Source organism: Oncorhynchus keta, chromosome 27 (assembly GCF_023373465.1).
Source record: "Oncorhynchus keta strain PuntledgeMale-10-30-2019 chromosome 27, Oket_V2, whole genome shotgun sequence".
NCBI classification, from domain to species: Eukaryota; Metazoa; Chordata; class Actinopteri; order Salmoniformes; family Salmonidae; genus Oncorhynchus; species Oncorhynchus keta.
The window spans coordinates 30,577,916-30,600,257 of NC_068447.1; the positions used below are offsets into that span (position 1 = coordinate 30,577,916).

The window sequence follows — 22,342 nt, forward strand, 5'->3', positions numbered from 1 at the left end:
TATAGGCCTCAGCAAAGCAAATATTTTTAATGGACGGTGACAATGTTTGGAGATGATGACTTAGGAGTAGGTCAAGTTACTTAGGAGTAACCAACTTTCTCTGCATCTCTGCATGTCCACAATATTGTGAGGAATCATAAAAATAAGACAGTCCCTATTGCCTAGATCTTTCCCTATATTGTACATTGTATGACACTACTCAAATGGTGTGATTTAGAATTTATTAAAGTAGTATTTACTGATTGTCGGAAACAGTGAACACATTTACACACATTTCTCTTCTGATGAAAACAATGTGTTAATATTCTGTGAACTAAACACTTAACAGTGAATTTTGTATTCACTGATGACATTTGTATTTTGCAAAAGGTGAGATTTTGGGGCGGCAGGTAGCCCAGTGGTTAGAGCATTGGACCAGTAAACATAAAGGTTGCTGGATCAAATCCCCTGGCTGTCCAGGTAAACATCTGTTGTTCTGCCCCTGCCTAATTAAATAAAGGTTCAAAAAACGTGAGATATGCAAAGCAGATACAAAGACAAGAAAATTATTTGATTTTTGCTGTTCTGCTATAGATACGTTTCAATAGAGATCCAAACATTGCTTGTACGCAATTGAGAAAAACTGTAACATTATATAAATGGGTTTAGCATTGATCGCCGGTAAAAAAAATATGTAATAATCCCTTTTGTCTGACCTTTTACCCAGGAGCGGGACCGTTTCCATGGTTTCCACGGCTGCTCATCGGTGAGGAGTCTTTGTCCCTCTATGAATTTGTCCCTTTGATTTTGTAGCTCTACGTCCGTTTTGTCTCCTTCATTGACTTTTGCTGAGTCAATATGTTGGACGCAGTCCATTTGCTTGAAGCTCTTTGGAGTTGTTCAGGTTCCACAAAGGTGTTCTGAATTTTCTATTTTCTATAGTTGCTTGGGTATTTCAATGGTTAAACTGTGTAACTATCATTTTATCATGTCATTTAATTTTAAACACCTGAACATTTCTGTACTAATATATATTTGAAAGAAAATGCATTTACCTAATTCACAAGTGTTCTGTGAACTAAAAGAATAACCAAAATCAAGTATGTCACATCAATTGAATAAAAATACAGAGGACTTGCCTTCAAGATGCCTGTGTGGTATTGGTGTGTTCTATTCACAAATTAGACCACTTCTAATGAATTACCATACTGGTCATGGGTGGAAGGCCCCATTTGGAATATATTAACAATTTGAAAGAACTCAATGGTCTCGTCCCAAATGGCACCCTATTCCCTTTATAGTGCACTACTTTGAGCAGGGCCCATAGTGCTCTGATCAAAAGTCCTACACTATATAGGGAATAGGGTGCCATTAGGTATGCCGTCAATGTGAGGAATGCCCTTCACCTGCCATTGCTGCAGGGTGTGTATTCCTGAGTCTTTATTTGCAACTTTTGTACTTGATTAACTTCAGTTTCATATACTTTCATTATTCTAAAAGATTGTTGAAAACAGAACTAGCCTCACAGCGCTAACTAAATGTAAAAAATGGTTTATATGTGCTATCTCAATGTGTCTCAGTGTGTGAAAGAGACCAATATGGCTAATGGATATGATGTATTTGGAAAAAGTCTTATTTGCAACATCTAATATGGGTAACATTTCTTATGAAATATAATGCATTCTGTCATCTCACAGTATGACTTGCTATAAGCATTTGTAACAGCCCACAGTCCTTATCAAACCTTATCACATCCAATATGACCCTCACTTTACCACTGGTGAGAATGACCCTCACTTTACCACGGGTGAGAATGTGAGTAGTAGAGCAAGGAAGTTATATGGGAGAAAGTTGGAGTCTGGAGAGAGGTGATAGAAACAGAACACCTTAGTTGACCTTCTGTATGTGTCTTGTTTGTACATATAAAAGACTGCTGCTTTAAAGCTCCTCAGATGTCACAAGTCACCTTCAACATGAAAGAATGTGCATGGGAAATATAGGAGCCTTCGTGTAAAGGTTTGGTTTCTGGTCACCCGCTTTGAAATTGTTACTGGAATTTATTCAAGCAACCTGCCAATGTCTCTTTCTCTTTTCTCTCTCTCACCTCTGCTCAAGGTGACCCCCCCAAGGTGACACACACAATGTTTTTCTTCCTATTTCCCATAAGCCCCCTTCAGTCACCCTTTCCCCCTTCATTCACTTTTTTTCAATGAACACTCAGCAGTCAGTGTTATTTTACAGCTACCGGTACGTATGTGAATGACACCCCATTCTGATTTCTCAACAACTCTATACTGGTCTCCATGGAAACACCACAAAGAAGTGAACATGAAAACTGATATTACAAGTTAGTAACTTTCCTACATTTTTGTTTTTAAATAATTAATGAAGGTTTTTAAGGCTGATTCCCTGACCTGTCAATGTTTTTAATTAGCTGTTTTATGATTTTGTTATAGTCTTGTGAATTCTATGTTTTTTTTACTAGATTACCTGTAGTTTTTCATGTTGTCTGTCTGTAATTGTGTAATGACTTGTGTTAAATCCACGTCAATCAGTGTAGATGAAGGGGAGGAGACAGGTTAAAGAAGGATTTTTAAGCATTGAGACAATTGAGACATGGATTGTGTATGTGTGCCATTCAGAGGGTGAATGGGCAAGACAAAATATTTAAGTGCCTTTGAACGGGGTATGGTAGTAGGTGCCAGGCGCATCGGGTTGAGTGTGTCAAAAACTGCAATGCTGCTGAGTTTTTCACCCTCAACAGTTTCCTGTGTGTATCAAGAATGGTCCACCACCGAAAGGACGTCCAGCCAACTTGACACAACTGTGGGAAGCAGTGGAATCAACATGGGCCAGCATCCCTGTGGTGACTTGTGAGCCACTCAGACCTCACAAGTCACTTTCAATATGAAATAATGTGCATGAGAAATAGGGGAGCCTTTGTGTAAAGGTTTGGTTTTTGGTAGTCCGCTTTGAAATTGTGACTGGAATTAATTCAGGCTCCCAGACAATTTTTTCCCTAACCCACCTCCACTCAAGGTGAAGGTAATTATTGGTCTGATGCATATGCAACCACACACAAGTTAATTTGTATCTTCCTCTTAAAGAGCAACTGCCCCTAAAAAACAACTTCTCATTCAGAAAACAGCCTACAACGTGTAAATAAGAAAAGTCAGTCTCATCCAAAACAGAGTTTTTTGAAGGTTTGTTTAAATGAAGTTGGGTTTGTTTAAATCCTGCCCACATGCCCACAGCTGGCAGAACACAAGTAATCATCCATTTAAAGTGCAGCTGCATGTGAACCAATCGTAATGCCATGGTACATTTCTTAATTAACCAAATCTAAAATGAGGCCAAATCAGGAAGTGCAGTTGCACTTTAAGCCACCTTCAGTATTATTTTACAGCTACGTATGTGAATGACACCCTATTCTGATTTCTCAACTCCGTACTGGTTTCCATGGAAACAACACAATGAAGTGAATGTGAAAATTGATATTACAAGTTAGTAATTTCCATAGAAAATCATCTTGGTTGGAACTCTAGTGCTCTAATCTGTTTCCGGGACCAGTGGCAGTCAGTCAGTCAGACACACAGTGGGAGAGTGAGAATGGGAGCGTTATATAATACATGGCAGCTGAGACAAACACAACCACATGCCCAAAAATAGGAATGATATTAGTGTGTGTGTGTGTGTGTGTGTGTGCGTGTATGTGTGTGTTAGAATGTCTATGGGTCTATCTGCTGTGCACATTTCCCACTATCCAAAACACATGCCTTGTGCTGGTCATAGCTAATGGCGTCAGTGACCTCTCCAGAAGTGACTCAATGTCACTGATGAGACACATGAGTTACTGGGCTGTGTGTATAAGGTTCACTTTTAATGTGCGTTCCCTCTCTTAATGCCTCAGAACAGCACATGCTGAGAACGATAACACTCCCTCCTTCCCTTTCGCTCTCTCCCCCCCTGTCTCTCTCTCTCTCTCCCCGTCTCTCTCTCTCCCTGTCTATCTCTCTTTTTCTCTCAATCACTCATTCTCTGGCAAACTGCTCTTTCTGTCTCTCTTGTTAGTTTCTCTTCCCAAATATCTCTCCAGCACCCTTCATCTTTTTCCCTGTTTCCCCCCACTCCCCTCTCCCTTTCTTATCTCTCTGTCTCTCCAAATCACTAATCTGTCTAGAATAGAAGCCCACTCAGACAGGTCTCTTGACTGGAGACATGGTCAGTCTCTGTGGGGAGGTGGTGAGTTGCTGAGCCGGATTTAGACGATTAGTAGTGGACTTAGCATTTACACTGATAGGATGGAATATGATGTGTCAGAGTGCAGTAAATTGTATAATTGGAATCACTTCTACGTGACCTTAAAGGACAGAGCAAGAGACCATACAGAGCTGAACTTTTATTGCCCTTGATCCATTATTTTGGGCTTCCCCTCGTGGATTAAGGAGCAGTGAAGCTGAGAAAAGTAAGTCAATTAGTTAATTAATTGCAGACTGTTATTTACAACCATTTCAATGGGGAATGTTGATTTTTCGGGCAAAGCATCATCAACATTGACGAGTGGCTCAAAGAGACTCAAAATGTTCCATTGATGTCCTGAATTCCCTACAGATATTAATAGCTACTGTGCCCTCCCAAACAATGTCACCTAATCCCTGGTGCAATCATCAGTCCTCCACCAAAGGCTTTGTTTTCAGGCGCATTCTTTCCACCTTGCCTCTTCTCTGAAGTAAAACAAAAACAACCCATTGAAATGGGTAGATGAACAGTGTAGCCTACATACTAAGAACAAAGGACAGGAATACAAAGGTTAGCTGCACTTTATTAATTAATTAGAAACAGCATATTTAGAAACTGATACACAGTAGTTACTTCATTTAGATATGAACCCCAAGTACTAATTGGTTCAGTTACCACTAGTTTTGTAATAGTAATTAATTGAAATAAGTATAATAACACCAATTGTAACCAATATGTGGGTGAATAGCAGGCAGCAGAAGTTTTATGGCCAAGAGTACATGTTATGTAACCACTGATCCACAATATGATCAAATGTCATGACAAGAAAGGGAAACTGATGCTTACAGAGAAAAAAACAGATAGAGAGAGAGTAGAGGAAAGAAGTAGATAACTATTTGGGGTATTGAGTGTCTGGAATGCCAACTGTTGACTCATCCCCTTCTCTTGCCTTCCTCTCACCATCTCTCTCTCTTTGTCAGAGCCCCTCTCTCTCTCTCTTAACCTCAAGCCCTCATCGCCCATAACTTTTCCGACCCCAGACCCGCTCTCTCTCTCCCTCACATGATAAATATAGCTCACTGTTATCCTTCAGAAACGCACACGTGACCCCCACCACACACACAAAAAAAAAACATAGCTTGGATCCAAATATATAAGAGCCTGTATGTGTGACTGACTGGCTATGCTCGTGCACACACTTAACCGACACACTTATCCAAAAGATAGACACAGACACACATTTTTAAACAGTGGGAAAGTAAAGATAACATTTTACGAACTACCCGAAGATCTGCCCACTTTCCCTCTGATGTAAACTGAGTGGACTGGTCCAAGACTGAACAATAAGGATATCTTCCCTTTCTATCTTTAAAAAGCGGATCCTTTTCCCACCTCTCAGGCAGATAGCCATCAATGAGTGTGACCAACTCCTCTGCCTACAGATCGGAACGCAGCTTCCAGCAGACCTCTTCCTCCTCCTCATCCTCCAACAACCCATACATGGAGAAGAGCAGGGGGCTCTTTGCAGAGGACTTTGGCTCTTTCATGCGTCCTGGAACGGATGCCTTGGGATTTCCCAGTGAGTTGATTTTACATGAATTCCCGATTTTGTACCAGCATAACATGTATATAGCTATACATGATATATTAGGTTGTAATATTCTACTTATTCCATACATATAGTATCAAATGCCATTGCTGAATGAATTTGTCTGTGGATAATTCATGATGTATTAGATGTGTCTCTGTGCCACACACATGTATTCATGTTTGTAGATTGCCTGCTGAACTCTCTTTAAGGCTCTGCGCGCATGTGCTTCCATGTGTTTGACCCAACAGCTTCTCAACAGGACATCACAGGGCAAATGGGAGGGTTGTTTGGTGGGTATTAGCAGTAGGGCAAAGCAGGGTATTTTGGTGCTGTGACTGGTATGCCTGTGCCTCCCGGAAAAAGGAGGAGGTGGCTGCCGATGGAGGGAAGACAGGGCTGGATGGGAGGGGGGATGTTGGACACACTGCCAGCGCCGTGACCTCACACACAGAGAATGACTGGGATGAGGCGTAGGAGAGGACGGGCCAGACTGTTGCATATCAACTAGCATACACACACACTGTCAAACTGGCCATCATGTAGCCAAAGCAGACAAGTAAGAGGCACCCAGGCAACTCACACAGCGGAATGCTCATTTCCAATTTGGGGACACACGTTAACTAATTTACATTCTAACACAACACTTTTTAAAAATAATTAATGCATAGCCAGTAAACAGGCCAAACCTTTGGACTGTGTGTGAATTTATTTTACATATGAATGTTTTTAAGGTGCATCTAAGGTTAATTAAGTAAGAATGATCATCTTAGTTATTATATAAGGATAAGAGTGATTGGGCTGCACTCAACCAGTCAAGAATGGATAGCTCTCAGTAAGTACATTACCATATGTCTTGGTTGTGTTTCCAGGTCGGACAGGGACAGCAGGGAAGATCAAGACAATGGGAGACAGCTACCAGTTCACAGTGGATGTCCAAGACTTCTCTCCAGAGGACGTCATTGTCACCACCTCCAACAACCAGATCGAAGTACATGCAGAAAAGGTGGGTATATCTCTTTTTAGTAACAATTAAATTCTCTGTGATTTTGAGAATTTTGTTTCTAAAATATTTGAGAAATATTTGAGATATGAAAAAATATCTTGGTCATTTTCTCATGTCTATCTTCACTTCAACAGTTGGCAGCAGATGGCACAGTGATGAACACTTTCACCCACAAGTGCCAGCTACCTGAGGATGTGGACCCCACCTCTGTGACATCATCATTGGGCACCGAGGGAACGCTAACAGTCAAGGCCCGTAGAAACCCATCCAAGCATGAGCTCACACAGACCTTCCGCACTGAGATCAAGATCTAAGAAGACAGACAGGACTCTCCCATGAGCCATGACCCCTGTTCCCTCACTGCCTGTATTTTGTAATGCTATATTCCGTTTTTCTCATTTAATGTCTTTATCATTATATGTTCATTCTGCCCTTTAAGCTGGAACGTTTTTTTCTTCTGCCATACCACCTCCTCAAAATACCACATCCTCCAATAGCTGCCTTGGATTGACAACAGTTAGCCTAATTTGTTCTTGTGTTTTCCCAGTTATCACACATCACCTCCACACCTCCACATCACCTCCACACCTCCACACATCACCTCCACACACACACATCACCTCCACACACACACACATCACCTCCACACACACACACACACACACACACACACACACACACACACACACACACACACACACACACACACACACACACACACACACACACACACACACACACAAAATTGAGAATGCTGGGGGGAGGATGGCTCATAATAATGGCTGGAGCTGCGTGAATGGAATGGTGTCAAAACCTATTCTGCTCCAGCCCTTTCCACGAGCCTGCACACACACATCCATCCATCAACTAAGTATTTCTTCTTCTACTGAACTCTACAGATACTGCTACCATTGTGCATTGTAATAGTTGTGTGAATAAAGTAGTTGATTGATTTTTCATTTAGAGAATATAAACATTTGTGTGCATTAATGTATGATGTTTCATGTTTGTCTATTCATGGCTCAGAAGACCCAGGCCAGTGTCAGAAAAAAGAATGAAGTACACACCACTAAGAATGGCTATAACTAAATTTCTATTTTCTTACCCCTTTCAAACATTTACACCCTAAGCTGTCCATTGTTTTTTGTATGTCATTATGAGGATTAAAAGAACATATACAAGTTTAGGCACAACGTAGTAGTGAAAAAATTCTTACTGTGAGAACCAGCTTGAATACGACCAGGTTTAGTGCGCCATCACATGGCCATTTTTAACACCGTTCTACGCTCAGAAAAAAACTGCGCGTGCGCATTATGTAAACTATCCACCCGGCCACTATCAATCGATCAGAGAGTGGAAGATGGCGGTGAATCGAGTCTTTGGGGCTAGATCGATCACCGAAAAACTCGATTGAACGAATTCAACGGATTGTGAGAAAATATTACGAAACAACAACATAACAAGCGTTTGGAGTGGAGAAACCTGCGATTCTTGAGAGGTAATTTTAATGCACTCCTTTTGAAAGATGGCGTATGCTTAAAGTACAGAACGAGGCTCTAAGGACTAGCAGAGAGAAAGGCCTCTCTATAGCCAAACGCCATCTTGTTTGTCCAAAACATGCATGTCTAGACACGCTAAATTAATCCCGGATAGCGAGGGTAGAAGGATATAGGATTCGTAATCAATCTTCTGCATCGTCAAAAAATAAATTCATGAAATTCCTTAAATTACAAATTATTTGCGAACCATTGGTATTCAGTCTGTCGCATCGATGGTTAAACTAGGACTTTTAAACAGTCAATTGTCGATATAGGCCAACCCTGGCTTCTTTTGATAAATGTAATATTGCATTGCTATATTTTTTTTATATAAAACAACACCATAGAGTACCACAGAATGAGTCATATTACCCATAAAACCTAGCAGTCAAACAGGGAAATGGTTCTAATCGTTTTCCCACCATTCATTTAACCCATAGTGGATTTTTAGAAACATTTCAAATAAGAGCTGTGATTTGTGTAGGCTTACCCAAGCGTGACGTTTTGATCTCTCTACGGTGCCTTTTATAAATATTGTAACGACCCTGGGTTTATAAGCGCGGAAATCGACTCTGCCGCACGAGCATGCTTTTGCGGCACAGTCGATAGCGCGCCGGACCTCGGGCTAGAAGGTCGAGGGTTCGAGACCTGCTCCCTGCTGCTTCATTACAATATATTCAACCACCCAAAAAATAAATGCTTATTATTTGCTAATAGGGCTATCATAAAAAAAACTACAAATGCCATGATGATCTGGACGAGACTACCAAATCAAAGCAATGGTAAGAATCTCTGGATTAACTATCTGTTAGCTAAATTTAGTAATCACTAAATTGGCACAAAAAAAAATATTGACAATTCTGTGAATGGTCATGTGCAAGTTTTAAATTGACACAATACCTGTTAGCAAAGGCGTCAGCTAGAGATGTCTACTTTAATGCTAATTAGCATTTTTGAATCTGAGAGTAAATAGAGACGATATATTGATAAGAGTCACCTTGTCTGAGAGAGTTATCAAAGCATCATGCCAGGGTAAGCCTACGCCCCTATTTTAAGTGTTTCTGAAGTCCCTTATGGGAAAAAAATTAATGGTGGAAATACAATTGGAACTGTTTCCCTGTTTGACCGCTAGGTTTTATGGGTATTATGAAACCTCCACTGTGGGGCTCTATATCTTGTGAGGCCCGATTATTTAGTTGTCAGGAAATGTCAAATTATTAAATTACATATGATAAATGCACTGAGGAATAAACCAACCGTGAGTGATTATATCATAATTATTAGTCACATTTTAAGTGAGATTCAAATCAAATTGTATTTGTCACATGCACCGAATACAACAAGTGTAGACTTTACCGTGAAATACTAACTTACAAACCCTTTCCCAACTATACAGTTAAAAAGTAAGAAAATTAACAAATAGAAAAACAAAATAGTAACACACAATAAAATAGCAATAATGAATCCCCTCTCCAGACATGTTTTTGTTTAAAGTTCCAAACATGTAGGTTAGTTTGACAGTGGTAATGTGTTGCCTCACCTGCTTGACTAAGTCCAATACAACTGTAACCCTATCCACTGTGTCAATAGCTTCCCAAGGCGCCCACTCTCCAGGATGGACTTTCCCTGGCACAGTGGCAAGGTTTTGGAACAGCTCAATCACCAGCGTCAGCTGGGCCTGCTTTGTGACTGTACCTTTGTGGTGGATGGGGAGGACTTCAAGGCCCACAAGGCTGTGCTGGCTGCCTGCAGCGCCTACTTCCGCACCCTCTTCCTGGACCAGAAGGATGTGGTGCACCTGGATATTAGCAACGCAGCAGGTACATAAAGCCTTTCCCTGGTTGATGAGTTAGGACTTCTGCAATAAGTGGATGTCTGCTGTTGCCCTTAAAAGCCTTGTTCGAAAATGATAACACTATTATGAATTAAGGTATTCCCCACCTAAGACAAAAATATATGTAGGGAAAACACTGAATTATTTTCTTTACCTTAATATCCAAGACCATGTTCAACATCATGTTTAGGTTGCCTGCCTCAGTCACAGCAGGGCTCATGGATCCATCCCTGTGTATTTTGCAGGTCTGGGCCAAGTCCTTGAGTTCATGTACACGGCCAAGCTGAGTCTGAATCCTCAGAATGTGGAGGATGTGGTGGCGGTGGCCACGTTCCTGCAAATGCAGGAGATAGTCAATGCCTGTTCTGCCTACCAGTCTTTGGCAGTCTCCACATCCCAGACAACACAATACTTAATTGACCGTGAGTACAGTACAGATCAGTTCACAAACAGCGGTTATTAGTACACAGTCATTAGCATGCTCGCTTTAACAAGACCACTAATGTTATCAGTACATTTTTTGGGACAGCTGAAGCAAGCACACTGATTTTCTTCAGGAAATTGACCATTTCTGGTTAATATTGTTCTCATCCATCATTTCTTCCAAACCATAAAGACAAGATTGAGGAAGGAGAGCAAAACACGGAGAAGGAGCCATCAGAGACAAGGTCACATGATGAGGAAATCCCAAGCCCCTCAGCAGAGGATGAAGGGCCAAAGGGCGTTCAGGAGGACCCGAAGGAGACCACCCTGGAAGATGGCCAGATTTCCAGGAAAACCCCAGACAAACAGACCCCGGGGAGAGGAAGACCCCCCAAAACCTCCACCTTCGCCACACAGAGAAAAGCTGCAGCTGAAAGTGAGGAGGTGGAGAGCACCGCCAAAGATGTGCCTGAGTTTCAGGATGACCCCTCGGATGCGGACTACACGCCCAGTATGTGAATAATTTGTCTTCATACTTTTCATTGATGATCTGTATGTTTGATATTTCTGTGCTGATGAAGATTTATTTTGTACTTAGAGTTGCCATTCAAGTCTGCAGCCTGTAGGTCTTACATGAGCACCAGGAGAAGAAGGACACGGAGAGCTCCTCGACGCAACCTCTCACAGGGTAAACAAACAGATTGACTGACCTTCCTAGGAGTAATTACAGATCTGCCATGACTGGATAGGTTAAAGCTACCTTGCTTTCTCCTATCCAATCATATCAGATCAGTGACTACTTCAAGTAAGGGAATATGGAAGGCTATATTTTCTAAATATTTGACTGCAGTGGGCCACAGTGTCTGATGGTTATGCAATTCCTATTCATAGATAATGACTCCAATGAGGGGAGTAGCGCACCAAAGACAGTAAATGAAGAGAAAAAAGAGGTGGATGAGGGCGAGCTGGAGGAGGAGGAAGAGGAGGGAGGTGGTGAAGAAGAAGAAGTAGAAGAGCAGGAGGATGAAGGAGATGAGGGAGAAGACAGCCAGGGGACAGAGAGCGGAGAGGAGAGGAAGCAGCTACGGTTGGGTGCTGTCACCGACCGCACCGAGTCACGGTCCTACGGCTCTGTGACTCACAAGTGTGAGGTGGGAACCGCGTGCTTGTTTATGTGTGTGGTTACTTTGCACACTGTGATTAAACATGGAAATTATCGGCTTGAATGTTTTTTCATGATCCATTCCCCTTTAGAGGACTTATTGTTTTAAACTGTTTGTGTATTCTCCTCTCAAATAGAGGATATTGCATTTACACTCATGTAATTGGGGGTTGCGCATTTCTAACTTACGTGCCATGTATTTTCTAGGACTGTGGAAAGAAGTTCACCCACACGGGGAACTTCAAGAGACACATTCGCATTCACACAGGAGAGAAACCTTTCAGCTGCCGTGACTGCCACAAGGCCTTCTCAGACCCGGCTGCCTGCAAGGCTCACGAGAAAACACACAGGTTCGTATCAAGCTCATCACCTGTCTTTCTCATGGGCATAATGACAAACCAATCCCTTTGTCCTATTTCTGGGGCCTTGTTGATGTTCTCTTTGCAGATCTGATTGGTTTACTTTCTCATTTTAGATTTGCTTGAAGAGATCTTGAAGAGATCTACCCTCTCTTAATGTTCAAAAACAAGACTTTGTATGAACGAGGCGATTTGTGCAACACATCCCCTTGTAACTTGTTGATAATAACGATGATCAAATTGATAGTGAATTAAAATCAAGACAGTCATAAAAATCTGAGTTTCATTACATCAACATCCTCTCGAACCTCTCAACACCTGAGTAAATATAAGTAGCTATATTTTACTTAAATATATCTTGTCTCTCTCTGTAGCCCCCTGAAACCTTACTGCTGCTCCTCATGTGGGAAGAGCTACCGGCAGATCAGCCTGCTCAACTTGCACCGGAAGCGTCACACGGGCGAGGCCCGATACAGTTGCAGAGACTGCGGCAAGCTCTTCACCACGTCTGGCAACCTGAAGCGCCACATGCTGGTGCACAGCGGCGAGAAGCCGTACCACTGCGACTACTGCGACCGGGCCTTCTCCGACCCCACTGCCAAGATGCGCCACCTGGAGACCCATGATGCCGACAAGGGCCACAGGTGTCCGCACTGCGACAAGCGGTTCAACCAGGTTAGGACCACTACTAAAACACAACTACACTGATAATGTTGTAGTGTTTTTGTACAACCCTGTATATAGTTTCTCTCGATCCTTGCATTGAAATGTTTAACTGTACTCTAACCTGGCTATTCCTCTGTTTGGACAGACTGGGAATCTAAAGGCTCACCTGAAGATCCACATCACAGACGGCCCTCTGAAGTGTAAAGAGTGTGGCAAACAGTTCACCACCTCAGGTAACAACAGACTAGACGAGAGGTGGACTTCTGGGCTTGTAGTCATTAAGCGTCTCAGAGAGTAGGAGTTCTGATCTAGGATCAGGACCTCACTGTTCACGTAATCTTATTAATTATGATCTAAAAGGCAACACTGATTCTAATGAATAAGATTGCATGGGAGGACCTGATCGTAGATCAGCACTCTTACTTTTACACACTTTATGAACACAGGCCCTGGTCGCTCTCTGTGTTGAGATATATATATATATATCTCAACACAGAGAGTGACCAGGGCCTGTGTTCATAAAGTGTGTAAAAGTAGCTAGTAAACTAGTCTCTGGTCTTCGTATTGGTATATAACTGTAGTTTTGTTTCCCAGGGAATTTGAAGAGACACCTGCGTGTTCACAGTGGGGAGAAGCCCTATATCTGTATGCACTGCCAGAGAGCTTTCTCCGACCCCGGGGCACTACAGAGACACGAGCGCATACACACAGGTAACAGTCCTAGAAATGGATTTATATGACGGTTCACATTTACCTCATGCTTTGTACTGTGTAGCCTTAACATGTGTGTAACATAAACATGTGCAAAAATAACAGGAAATGCCTGTGCAGTGCATCATTGGTTAGAGACTGTAATGTAACTGTAGTGTGTGTGTGTCTCCTGTAGGGGAGAAGCCGTGTCTGTGTCTGATCTGTGGGAAGGGGTTCACCCAGGCCAGTTCACTCATCGCTCATGTCCGCCAGCACACCGGAGAGAAGCCCTATGTCTGCGACCGCTGTGGCAAAAGGTAAACACACACACACACACAGTATGATCCTATTGATATAACATAGAGCCGTTTATGTCCTCTCTCCGACTTCAGGTTTGTCCAGTCCAGTCAGCTGGCCAATCACATCCGTCACCATGATAACATCCGGCCACACAAGTGTCACATCTGCAACAAGGCGTTTGTCAACGTTGGGGATCTCTCCAAGCATATCATCATTCACACAGGTAGGAAGTACCATTGTGAGTGAGCAGAAAGTGAGGTTCCCTGGAAGTAGTGGATATTAATATATTCCACACCCTTGGCGACATTGACAGAAAGCAGATTTTTTTTCTGGTTTTCAGGGAAACAGTATTTTCAACCTAACTTCTGTTTTCTCTGAAAAACAGAAGTTGGGGCTCTGCTCAGGCATCTTTCTATGTCTGCTACTGTACATTAGGTTAATGGATAGTCAAAAAATAGTACATAATGTGTAAAAAAAAAATGGAATATAGGTATATTTCCAGTGAAGAAAACAAAGCTGTTGGGTATCTGGGTACATTATATCCCCTCTGTCTTTAGTGTCCCTCCAACCTCCTTACCCTGAGGTATAACATTAGTCTACATTCAAGTCATTTTTTCATCCCACCATCCCCTAGGAGAGAAGCCCTTCCTGTGTGACAAGTGCGGCCGCGGGTTCAACCGCGTTGACAACCTGCGCTCCCACGTCAAGACCGTCCACCAGGGTAAGGCCGGGATGAAGCGCCTGGTGGTTGCCGGGGGCGACAGCGACGACGGGGGTGACGGGTTTCACGGTGGGTCGGCCTCAGAGATGGACGACAACGAGATCAACATCGTCACCGTCACCACTGAGGACATCGTCACCCTGGCGACAGGGGCCCTGGCTGGCAGCTCTGTGGCCCAGCTGACAGGTCAGACCGATAGCATGCTGGGTAATGAAGTTCAGATAGGGGGAGGAGAATGGTGGTATGCAGTGGATGTGACTGTAATAGGAATGAGTTGAAAGGAATGTGGCTGTGTGAGAGTAAGAAAGAAATGGACTCGGAATAATGAAGAAAATTCTCCTGTGGTGCGTTTCTATGGATTCTGTCTGTTTCCAGTGGTGCCTGTGACTTCATCGGTCTCAGCAGACGAGACGGAGGCTCTAAAAGCAGAGATCACCAAGGCTGTGGAGAAGGTGCAGGAAGCAGGTGAGACTGGCCAACGCAGCTTTGATCAGCTATTACTATTCATCACTTGGATAACACGGAATGTAATATCAGTATTTTTTAGTTTATTAATTAGACCATTAAAAAAAAAACAAGCACACATAAAACTTAAGCCATTCATGCAAATGAATAAAATCATTGAGGATAACACACAATAAAGTCTGGGGCTATATATGATACTTCCTTATACACATACTGTACATCCTCACCATCAGTCTTCTCTGTTCTTACCAGACCCCAACACTCAGATCCTGTATGCGTGCGACTCGTGCGGTGACAAGTTCCTGGATGCCAGTTCGCTGGCCCAACACGTGCGAATCCACACGGCCCAGGCCCTGGTCATGTTCCAGGCTGACTCGGACTTCTACCAGCAGTACGCCGCTGCTGCAGGAGCCACCGCCGTGGGGGAAGTTGTTACCACAACCTGGCAACCCGCCTCCGAGCAGGTCATCCAGGGAGGGGAGCTCGTCTTCCACACCCGTGAGGCCGAGGAGGAGGGGGAGGAGGGGGGAGAGGTGGTGGCCCAAGCTGACTCCCAGCCGGAGGGGAAAGATGAGGCTGGAACAGAGGGAGAAGAGATGGAGTGTGAGGCTTAGGGAAGAAAAGTACATTGAAGAACTGATTATATCTGGTGTGCAATGACACCCCAAGTTACAGTGCGTTGAGTGAGTAATTCGTCATCATTTTTGACCATTTCCTGCCCTGTGTGGGAAAAGGAAAGTAAGATTTCTAATCACGAGTTTACATAATCATTAATAGAGATTTATAGAGATTTAGCAAAGCATTGTCAGCCTCTTCTGAAATAAGTTCCCCTAATTCTAGAATCTCTTTAGACGATAGCAGTGGTATGTAACATGCTATAGTCAATTTTGCACTGTATGTTTAAAATGTATATTATAAATATAGAAATGGGCTATTCATTTAGAAAATCATCATGTGGTATATCCCAGGGCAGGAAGGTCAGTTGATACATCACACCACTTTTGTTTTTCTTCTCCCTGACAGTAAAAAACAGATAGGTAGTAAAATATTGCCTAGAGATTCCTGCCTTGTTTTACTGAGATAGTGTAAATGTTCCTCTCTTAGTTTAGGTATTTTAGTATACTTCCTTGAAGTATTTTCATTAAAAGCACAAGTGTACATAAACGATTGATAGACTACTTTGTGTAGTGCTACTAGCATTTTGAGTGAGAAGGACTTGCTAGAAATGTTGTTTCTCTTTCACATTGCACGTCCATGGTCGACAAGCAAACAATGTAAATGCTGTGCACGTTGACGTTTGTTCTATTTCCTACTAACCTATTATAATTACTCTTTGTGGAGATAACTAGAAAACTGAAATCACTTCCTATTGGTGGGATCCATATGAGAAATGACAAGTTGTGGATTCATTCCACAAGTTGACAAGATTATTTTCCAATTGATCCCTGTGTAAATCATGAAACAGCCCAGCACTGTCATTCCTCAATGATTTGTAGCACTGACTTGGCAGGTATTAAGAAGTACAAGAAGTCATTAACTGACTATGTATGCTAGCCTATATTAGCATAAAAATATGTTTCCTTGAGAAATTTTAGTTTAATGGCAGCAGGAACACCTAACATCGCATACCAATGTGTAGATTATGATTATATTCAGTCCTGGTTGATACTAGGTCGTGCAAATCTTTTTTTAGTTGAACAATACAGATTATGACATACACCTTCTGTTTTAAATTAAATCAATGACTGATTAAATATGGGGGAGGGGGAGAATGTATTAAAACTTATCAATAAAGACGGCTACATCAAAACAGAACTGAGCTGCTCGTTTTTCCCCCTTCACTGTTAAATGTATGTGGTTGAACCTAACACCACACGTGTTCCTTGGGTGAATAAAAAAAGTTCAGTAACACTTCAAATTGGCCGGCATAATGCATTATATGTTGCATATTGGGACAAGAATGTATGACCCACTTGTATCTTTAAATTATGATTATGCACAGTATTGCAGATAATTTATTGATAAAAAAAATACAAACAATTAAGTATTCGCACAGATATTACAGAAAACCACACTTCCTCATAATAAAATAAAAGTGCCCTGGTCGTGTTCATTGTCAAACTTGAATGCACGGTGGACGCGTTCTTGTGTGCGATTGGCTGAATTCTGAGGCCAAATGTAGGTTTTACTGCTAAAGCTGACGTCGGCTTATTTCCCAAAATGGCGACGCGGACATCAGACATACAAACGAGCCGGGGTAGTACTACGTTATTATCCAATAAACGGACCGTAAGCATGGCTCAAACAAAATCCAGACTGTTGGGAAACAATTGTATTTTCTTCTTAACAATATCGTCTATGATGCACATGGCATTGGCTGACGGAAAGACACTCGTTTTGTTGGACAACCTCAACATAAGAGACACCCATTCAATCTTCTTCCGCAGTCTGGCAGGTGAGAAGGAATACTCATGCTTTTCTCAATCATTGATACTTAGGTAGCTAGTGGTTTCGCAATATTACATTCAATAACAACGTGTTTTCGTTCAGATATTAATCTAAATTAGCGCTCATATCTGTCCACTACCAGCTAGCTAATCTTAGCTAGTTTTGTTAACGTTGCATAGGAAAAGGTGTCACTGCTGGGGCGTGTGGCATTGATTTTGGTCAAATAGTATCTAGCTAGCTCCCATTGTCGATGTTGAAGATATCGTCAGGTGGACAGATACGAGCTGTTAGCTTTTTGCACTAATTGTGATTGTAGTGTACTGCTGAGCTACATCCTGCACATTTTACAGACCCCACTGCGCATGTGCGGTTACATGACGTTTCCCAAATGTATATCCAAGGCAATACACATTTTTAATACAAGCATCCCTCAAAGTAGTGCATTCTTCATATGCACTAGAAATGACTGGTTAACAGCATATCCTAGGGGATCAAATGTGTAAAGCAAATACATTTGCAGCGGGCTGATGGAGCTGTTTCTTTTTGCAGATCGTGGTTTTGACCTTTCATTCAAGACTGCAGATGATCCTTCACTTTCCCTGATCAAATATGGCCAATTTCTCTATGACCACCTCATCATCTTCTCCCCATCTGTTGAAGGTTAGTTAATATTGCAGTTGAAAATTTGTGGCATTTCATAACTTTACTCAGTGACTCTTGTTACAAAGTTTAAACTATTCAATGCATATGTTTTTCCTTTAAGACTTTGGTGGCAACATCAATGTTGAGACCATCACATCATTCATTGATGGTGGAGGCAATGTCCTGGTGGCTGCTGGCTCTGATATTGGTAAGTGCAAAGATGGATTATTCTTCCATGATGCGTGTAAAAACCACACACTTTGCTTCTTCTTCATTTACACTGGAACTAGTGCCATTGTTTTGTCCTCTCTTTTGCCCTAGGTGACCCACTTAGAGAGCTGGGCAGTGAATGTGGGATTGAGTTTGATGAGGAGAAGACTGCTGTAATTGACCACCACCATTACGATGTGTCAGACCCTGGTGAGGTAAGCAGAAGAGATGTAGATAATATTCTAATGTAAACCTTTAAGCTGTAGTTTTTGCAATTGCTTATAGAGGCACTGTTTGCACACCTGTCTGGTAATGTAGACTTCTTAAGAAAAGATGTGGCTTGAGTGTCCATTTGAATTACAGAGCACTTGAGGTGGGTTATGATCATAAGATGTAACTGTTTTTCTTTCCCCAAGCATACCCTGATTGTTGCTGATCCTGAGAATCTGCTGAAGGCTCCCACTATTGTTGGGAACCCCAGTGACAAACCCATCCTCTTCAAGGGTGTTGGGTGAGTCTATCATTACAGTGGATAACAATTATTTGCTCTTAACAAGGGTTATTACTACACTGTTATTGGGTTGTTTCCCATGGTGAAGGATTGTTGTCATCTTCTCCCAGCATGGTGGCAGACCCAGATAACCCCCTGGTCCTGGACATCCTGACTGGCTCCTCCACATCCTACTCCTACTTCCCTGACCGGCCCATCTCTCAGGTAATACCAGCACTGTTTCCTTCCTTATCAAACATTCTCCTTTGAAATTGTAGTAACTTATGTGCATGTATAAGGTGTTTATCCCTGGAATGTTATATTTTTGTTGACACTATGTTCTCCTTCTTTCTGGACAGTACCCCCATGCTGTTGGAAAAAACACTCTTCTGATTGCTGGACTCCAGGCCAGGAACAACGCCCGTGTGGTATTCAGCGGCTCACTGTACTTTTTCAGCGACGCCTTCTTCAACTCAGCTGTGCAGAAGGCCACACCTGGCTCCCAGAGGTAACTCTCTCTCCTAGTGCTTTTCATCATCTGCTCTGCAATTGCCTGCCCTACTTTTTCACTTTAATTGTCCAATAATCACCCTTGTATTTCTAGAAATGGAACTGTTTTAATTCCTGTCTTGCACCTCCTTGAAGGTACGCTCAGACTGGGAACATGGAGTTGGCTGAGGCTCTGTCCCAATGGGTGTTCAAGGAGGCTGGTGTACTCCGGGTGGGAGCTGTTACCCATCATCCTGTGGGCGAGAGCACCCCTCCTGCAGCCTACACAATCACAGACCTTGTGGTGAGGCACTTAAAAGGCCATGATTTAATCTATGATGACAGTATTTAGCAATTTTTATGTTTATTTAACGGACATTCAAAGTTGAAAATATGCCCGTTGAGCTCATGAGTGAGCATGAAGCTATTCGTTTTCATCAAGTGGCATGGCATTGTTTCTGTCCTTTACTTCCGACACAGGAGTACAGCGTTGTTATTGAGAAGCTGTCCAAGGGCAGTTGGGTTCCCTTTGACGGAAAAGACATCCAGCTGGAGTTTGTGAGAATTGACCCCTTCGTCAGGACCTACCTGAAGAAAAATGGTATGAATATTTCACAGACATGACCAATGTTCTCTTTAAGCAGTCCGTGAAAAAATACCTGCCATTGCAGAGATGCACAAAATTCAACTTCTCTGAACTTGACTTGATTTTCACACTGTTAGTTTACAATATTTTTCGGCTCAACGTTTCCCTCTACTGTGGTAATTGTGATCGACTCAATATCAGCCCCTTTCAATATACCGAAATAAAGCAAACTATGAAATATTGTTTTTGTTCTAGGCAGAGTGTATCGAAATGGGGATTCTACAGGCACGAGCGACTGCAACTTACGAGTAGCCTAGATGCGCTTGTTTTGAGATCAAGGTGCAGAGCCCGTGTGCACATTTGTTGATATTCTTTGCTTGTTAGTGAGTTATTATCCCAGTTATAGCTAGTTTTTGGTCCGCAATGGAGTGATTGCTGCATACAAAATGCATGAAATGTGTACATTTCTAGCCATCTTTGAAAAGTAAGTCAGGTTAAGAGGGGCAGTATTGTATTTTGAGACGGGCTTGAAGAATCTAATGGGCAGAGGGTAGCATACATTTTTGTCTGATTCTCTAATATAATGTTATGGGAATAATGAATATAAGGTGGTTTCTTGCATCATACTTGACTGAAGGACAAGTGGCTAAAAAGGTTAATGTCAAGCTCTGCATAAAGTTTTTTTTTTTAAAGTCTCATGGAATGTAGGCCTATATTGAACGCCACACATTGGCGGCTACTGTAGGCTGTGTCATATAGCTGTTTTTCATGTGAAAATGTTATGGGATGCATTTTCTCCATTTAAATTGTTTATTTATTTTTATGGTAGGCCATTCTGATCAAATAGACTCTAGCTTAATTTGCCACTGTTAAAATGGTAACTTAGTGGGACAGGCTCAGTGCCGGACGTTGCACAAAATGTTCACAACATTCAAGTTTCTGCTCAGCAGACCTGAAATATGCTCAGTGCTGGCAAAAAAATAGATGGAACATTGGACAATATTTTTCCATGAATATTTACATAATTATTTTTTGTTGTAATTCTCATGAGGCAGAACAGTTTTCCAATAACCCAAATAAACGAATTGTATTCGAAAGTGTGCATCTTTAAACTTACAAAGTTCTACAGCTGCACCATTAAGAGCATCTTGACTGGCTGCATCATTACTTGATATGGCAATTGCTTGGCATCCGACTGCAAGGCACTACAGAGGTTAGTGCGTGCGGCCCAGTACATCACTGGGGCCAAGCTCCCTGGCCTTCCAGGACCTGTTAAGGCCTTCCTCTTGTGGTGAATTCAGACTCCAGCCACCCTAGTCAGACTGTTCATCCTGCTACCGATACATCAAGTCTGGAACCAACAGGACCCTGAACAGCTTCTACCCCCAAGTCATAACCAATATCTACAATGGACTATCTTCATTGACACTTTTTGCACTAACTCTTTTGACTCCTCACATATGCTGCTGTTACTGTTTTATCCATCCTGTTGCCTAGTAACTTTATCCCTAACTATGTGTACATATCTACCTCATACCCCTGCGCATTTACTCTACTGGTGCCACGTTATCGTTACTAATTGTGTATGTCTGCATTGATCGGAAGGGCACGCAAGTAAGCATTGCACTGTTAGTCTGCCCCTGTTTACGAATCATGAAACTAATACAAATTGATTTGAAATGTTTATTTTTATTTTCTCAACAGGAGATAAGTACAGCGTCCAGTTTAAGTTGCCTGACGTGTATGGAGTGTTCCAGTTCAAGGTGGACTATAACAGGCTAGGCTACACACACCTGTACTCCTCTACTCAGGTGAAGGAACTGTTACATTAAAACATGTTTTGTAATGGAAGGTACCTATCACACTATAAGAAAACATAATATAGTCCTGAACTGTAAGATGCTCATTTGCTAATGTATACATCCTCTCCATAGGTGTCGGTGCGACCCCTGCAGCACACCCAGTATGACCGCTTCATCCCCTCTGCGTTTCCCTACTATGCCAGTGTCTTCTCTATGATGGGAGGACTCTTTGTCTTCAGCATAGTCTTCCTTCACATGAAAGAAAAGGAGAAGTCAGACTAGGGTGATACATGTGTATTAGGGGAGGGCTGGTAGATAATGGGGGTGAAGGTTCTTGGTTGCTTAAATTGTCTGTCAGAACCTGCAAAAAGAGTTGACAATTGTAATTGGTGCTTCTATATTGGTTGTGGGGGCATTTAATTAGGGCTTTGCAGGCCAACTTACTCAGCTTTTGTACAAAAAAAATAAAACGTTAATGTATAAAATAATCACTTAAATTATCTGTGAGTGTTCTAAAATTAAGTTGGGAATTTGATGTTGTTGCGTCCAGATCTCAATATCAGGTGAAGCACTTGTTTGGAAATATTGCATGAATTTGTTTTTTTCCCCCCCACCCACTTGTACGAGGATTAAAAACACATTGATATGGAAATGCACTGAATATTTTAATGTCTTATTAGAATCGGTTTCTGTGGTAAGCCTAAC

General features: G+C 42.1%; 4 protein-coding genes across 9 annotated transcripts in view; 3 read left to right on the forward strand and 1 right to left on the reverse strand.

The window, feature by feature from the left end:
* clcnk (chloride channel K) overlaps positions 1 to 6,795 on the reverse strand; it is a 26,108-nt gene extending 19,313 nt beyond the window's left edge. For 3 of the 4 annotated variants that reach the window (XM_052482148.1, XM_052482149.1, XM_052482147.1), the window contains exon 1: positions 696 to 1,126. In XM_052482148.1, coding sequence (XP_052338108.1) covers positions 696 to 855 — 160 coding nt within the window. In that variant the 5' untranslated portion in view covers positions 856 to 1,126. Of the gene's footprint in view, positions 1 to 695; positions 1,127 to 6,654 lie in introns of those variants that run through there. The other variant, XM_052482150.1, reaches the window with a different exon arrangement.
* Positions 3,971 to 7,771, forward strand: hspb7 (heat shock protein family, member 7 (cardiovascular)). Of its 2 annotated transcripts, XM_035738510.2 has the most exons (4): positions 3,971 to 4,444; positions 5,661 to 5,797; positions 6,679 to 6,812; positions 6,947 to 7,771. In XM_035738510.2, exons 2-4 carry the CDS (start codon positions 5,719 to 5,721, stop codon positions 7,124 to 7,126), a joined length of 393 nt encoding a protein of 130 aa, XP_035594403.1. In that variant the 5' UTR covers positions 3,971 to 4,444; positions 5,661 to 5,718; the 3' UTR covers positions 7,127 to 7,771. The 2 variants fall into 2 exon arrangements, with proteins under 2 accessions (XP_035594403.1, XP_035594402.1); XM_035738509.2 differs by lacking the exon at positions 3,971 to 4,444 and having other exon boundaries at positions 5,387 to 5,797.
* Positions 7,772 to 7,921: 150 nt separating this feature from the next.
* On the forward strand, positions 7,922 to 16,785 carry zbtb17 (zinc finger and BTB domain containing 17). 2 transcript variants are annotated; one of them, XM_035738511.2, is made up of 15 exons: positions 7,922 to 8,310; positions 9,941 to 10,170; positions 10,430 to 10,606; positions 10,801 to 11,118; positions 11,206 to 11,295; positions 11,499 to 11,758; positions 11,977 to 12,119; positions 12,503 to 12,803; positions 12,940 to 13,027; positions 13,389 to 13,505; positions 13,681 to 13,801; positions 13,877 to 14,007; positions 14,419 to 14,691; positions 14,881 to 14,970; positions 15,223 to 16,785. In XM_035738511.2, the coding sequence occupies exons 2-15, from the start codon at positions 9,966 to 9,968 to the stop codon at positions 15,582 to 15,584; spliced, it is 2,676 nt and encodes an 891-aa protein (XP_035594404.1). In that variant the 5' UTR covers positions 7,922 to 8,310; positions 9,941 to 9,965; the 3' UTR covers positions 15,585 to 16,785. The 2 variants fall into 2 exon arrangements, with proteins under 2 accessions (XP_035594404.1, XP_035594405.1); XM_035738512.2 differs by lacking the exon at positions 7,922 to 8,310 and adding an exon at positions 8,391 to 9,608.
* Positions 16,786 to 17,156: 371 nt separating this feature from the next.
* ddost (dolichyl-diphosphooligosaccharide--protein glycosyltransferase subunit (non-catalytic)) lies at positions 17,157 to 22,293 on the forward strand. The gene is made up of 11 exons (XM_035738523.2): positions 17,157 to 17,425; positions 17,968 to 18,078; positions 18,182 to 18,268; positions 18,382 to 18,485; positions 18,687 to 18,781; positions 18,892 to 18,985; positions 19,120 to 19,268; positions 19,406 to 19,553; positions 19,730 to 19,850; positions 21,540 to 21,646; positions 21,770 to 22,293. Exons 1-11 carry the CDS (start codon positions 17,191 to 17,193, stop codon positions 21,917 to 21,919), a joined length of 1,401 nt encoding a protein of 466 aa, XP_035594416.1. The 5' UTR covers positions 17,157 to 17,190; the 3' UTR covers positions 21,920 to 22,293.
* Positions 22,294 to 22,342: the final 49 nt, after the last annotated feature.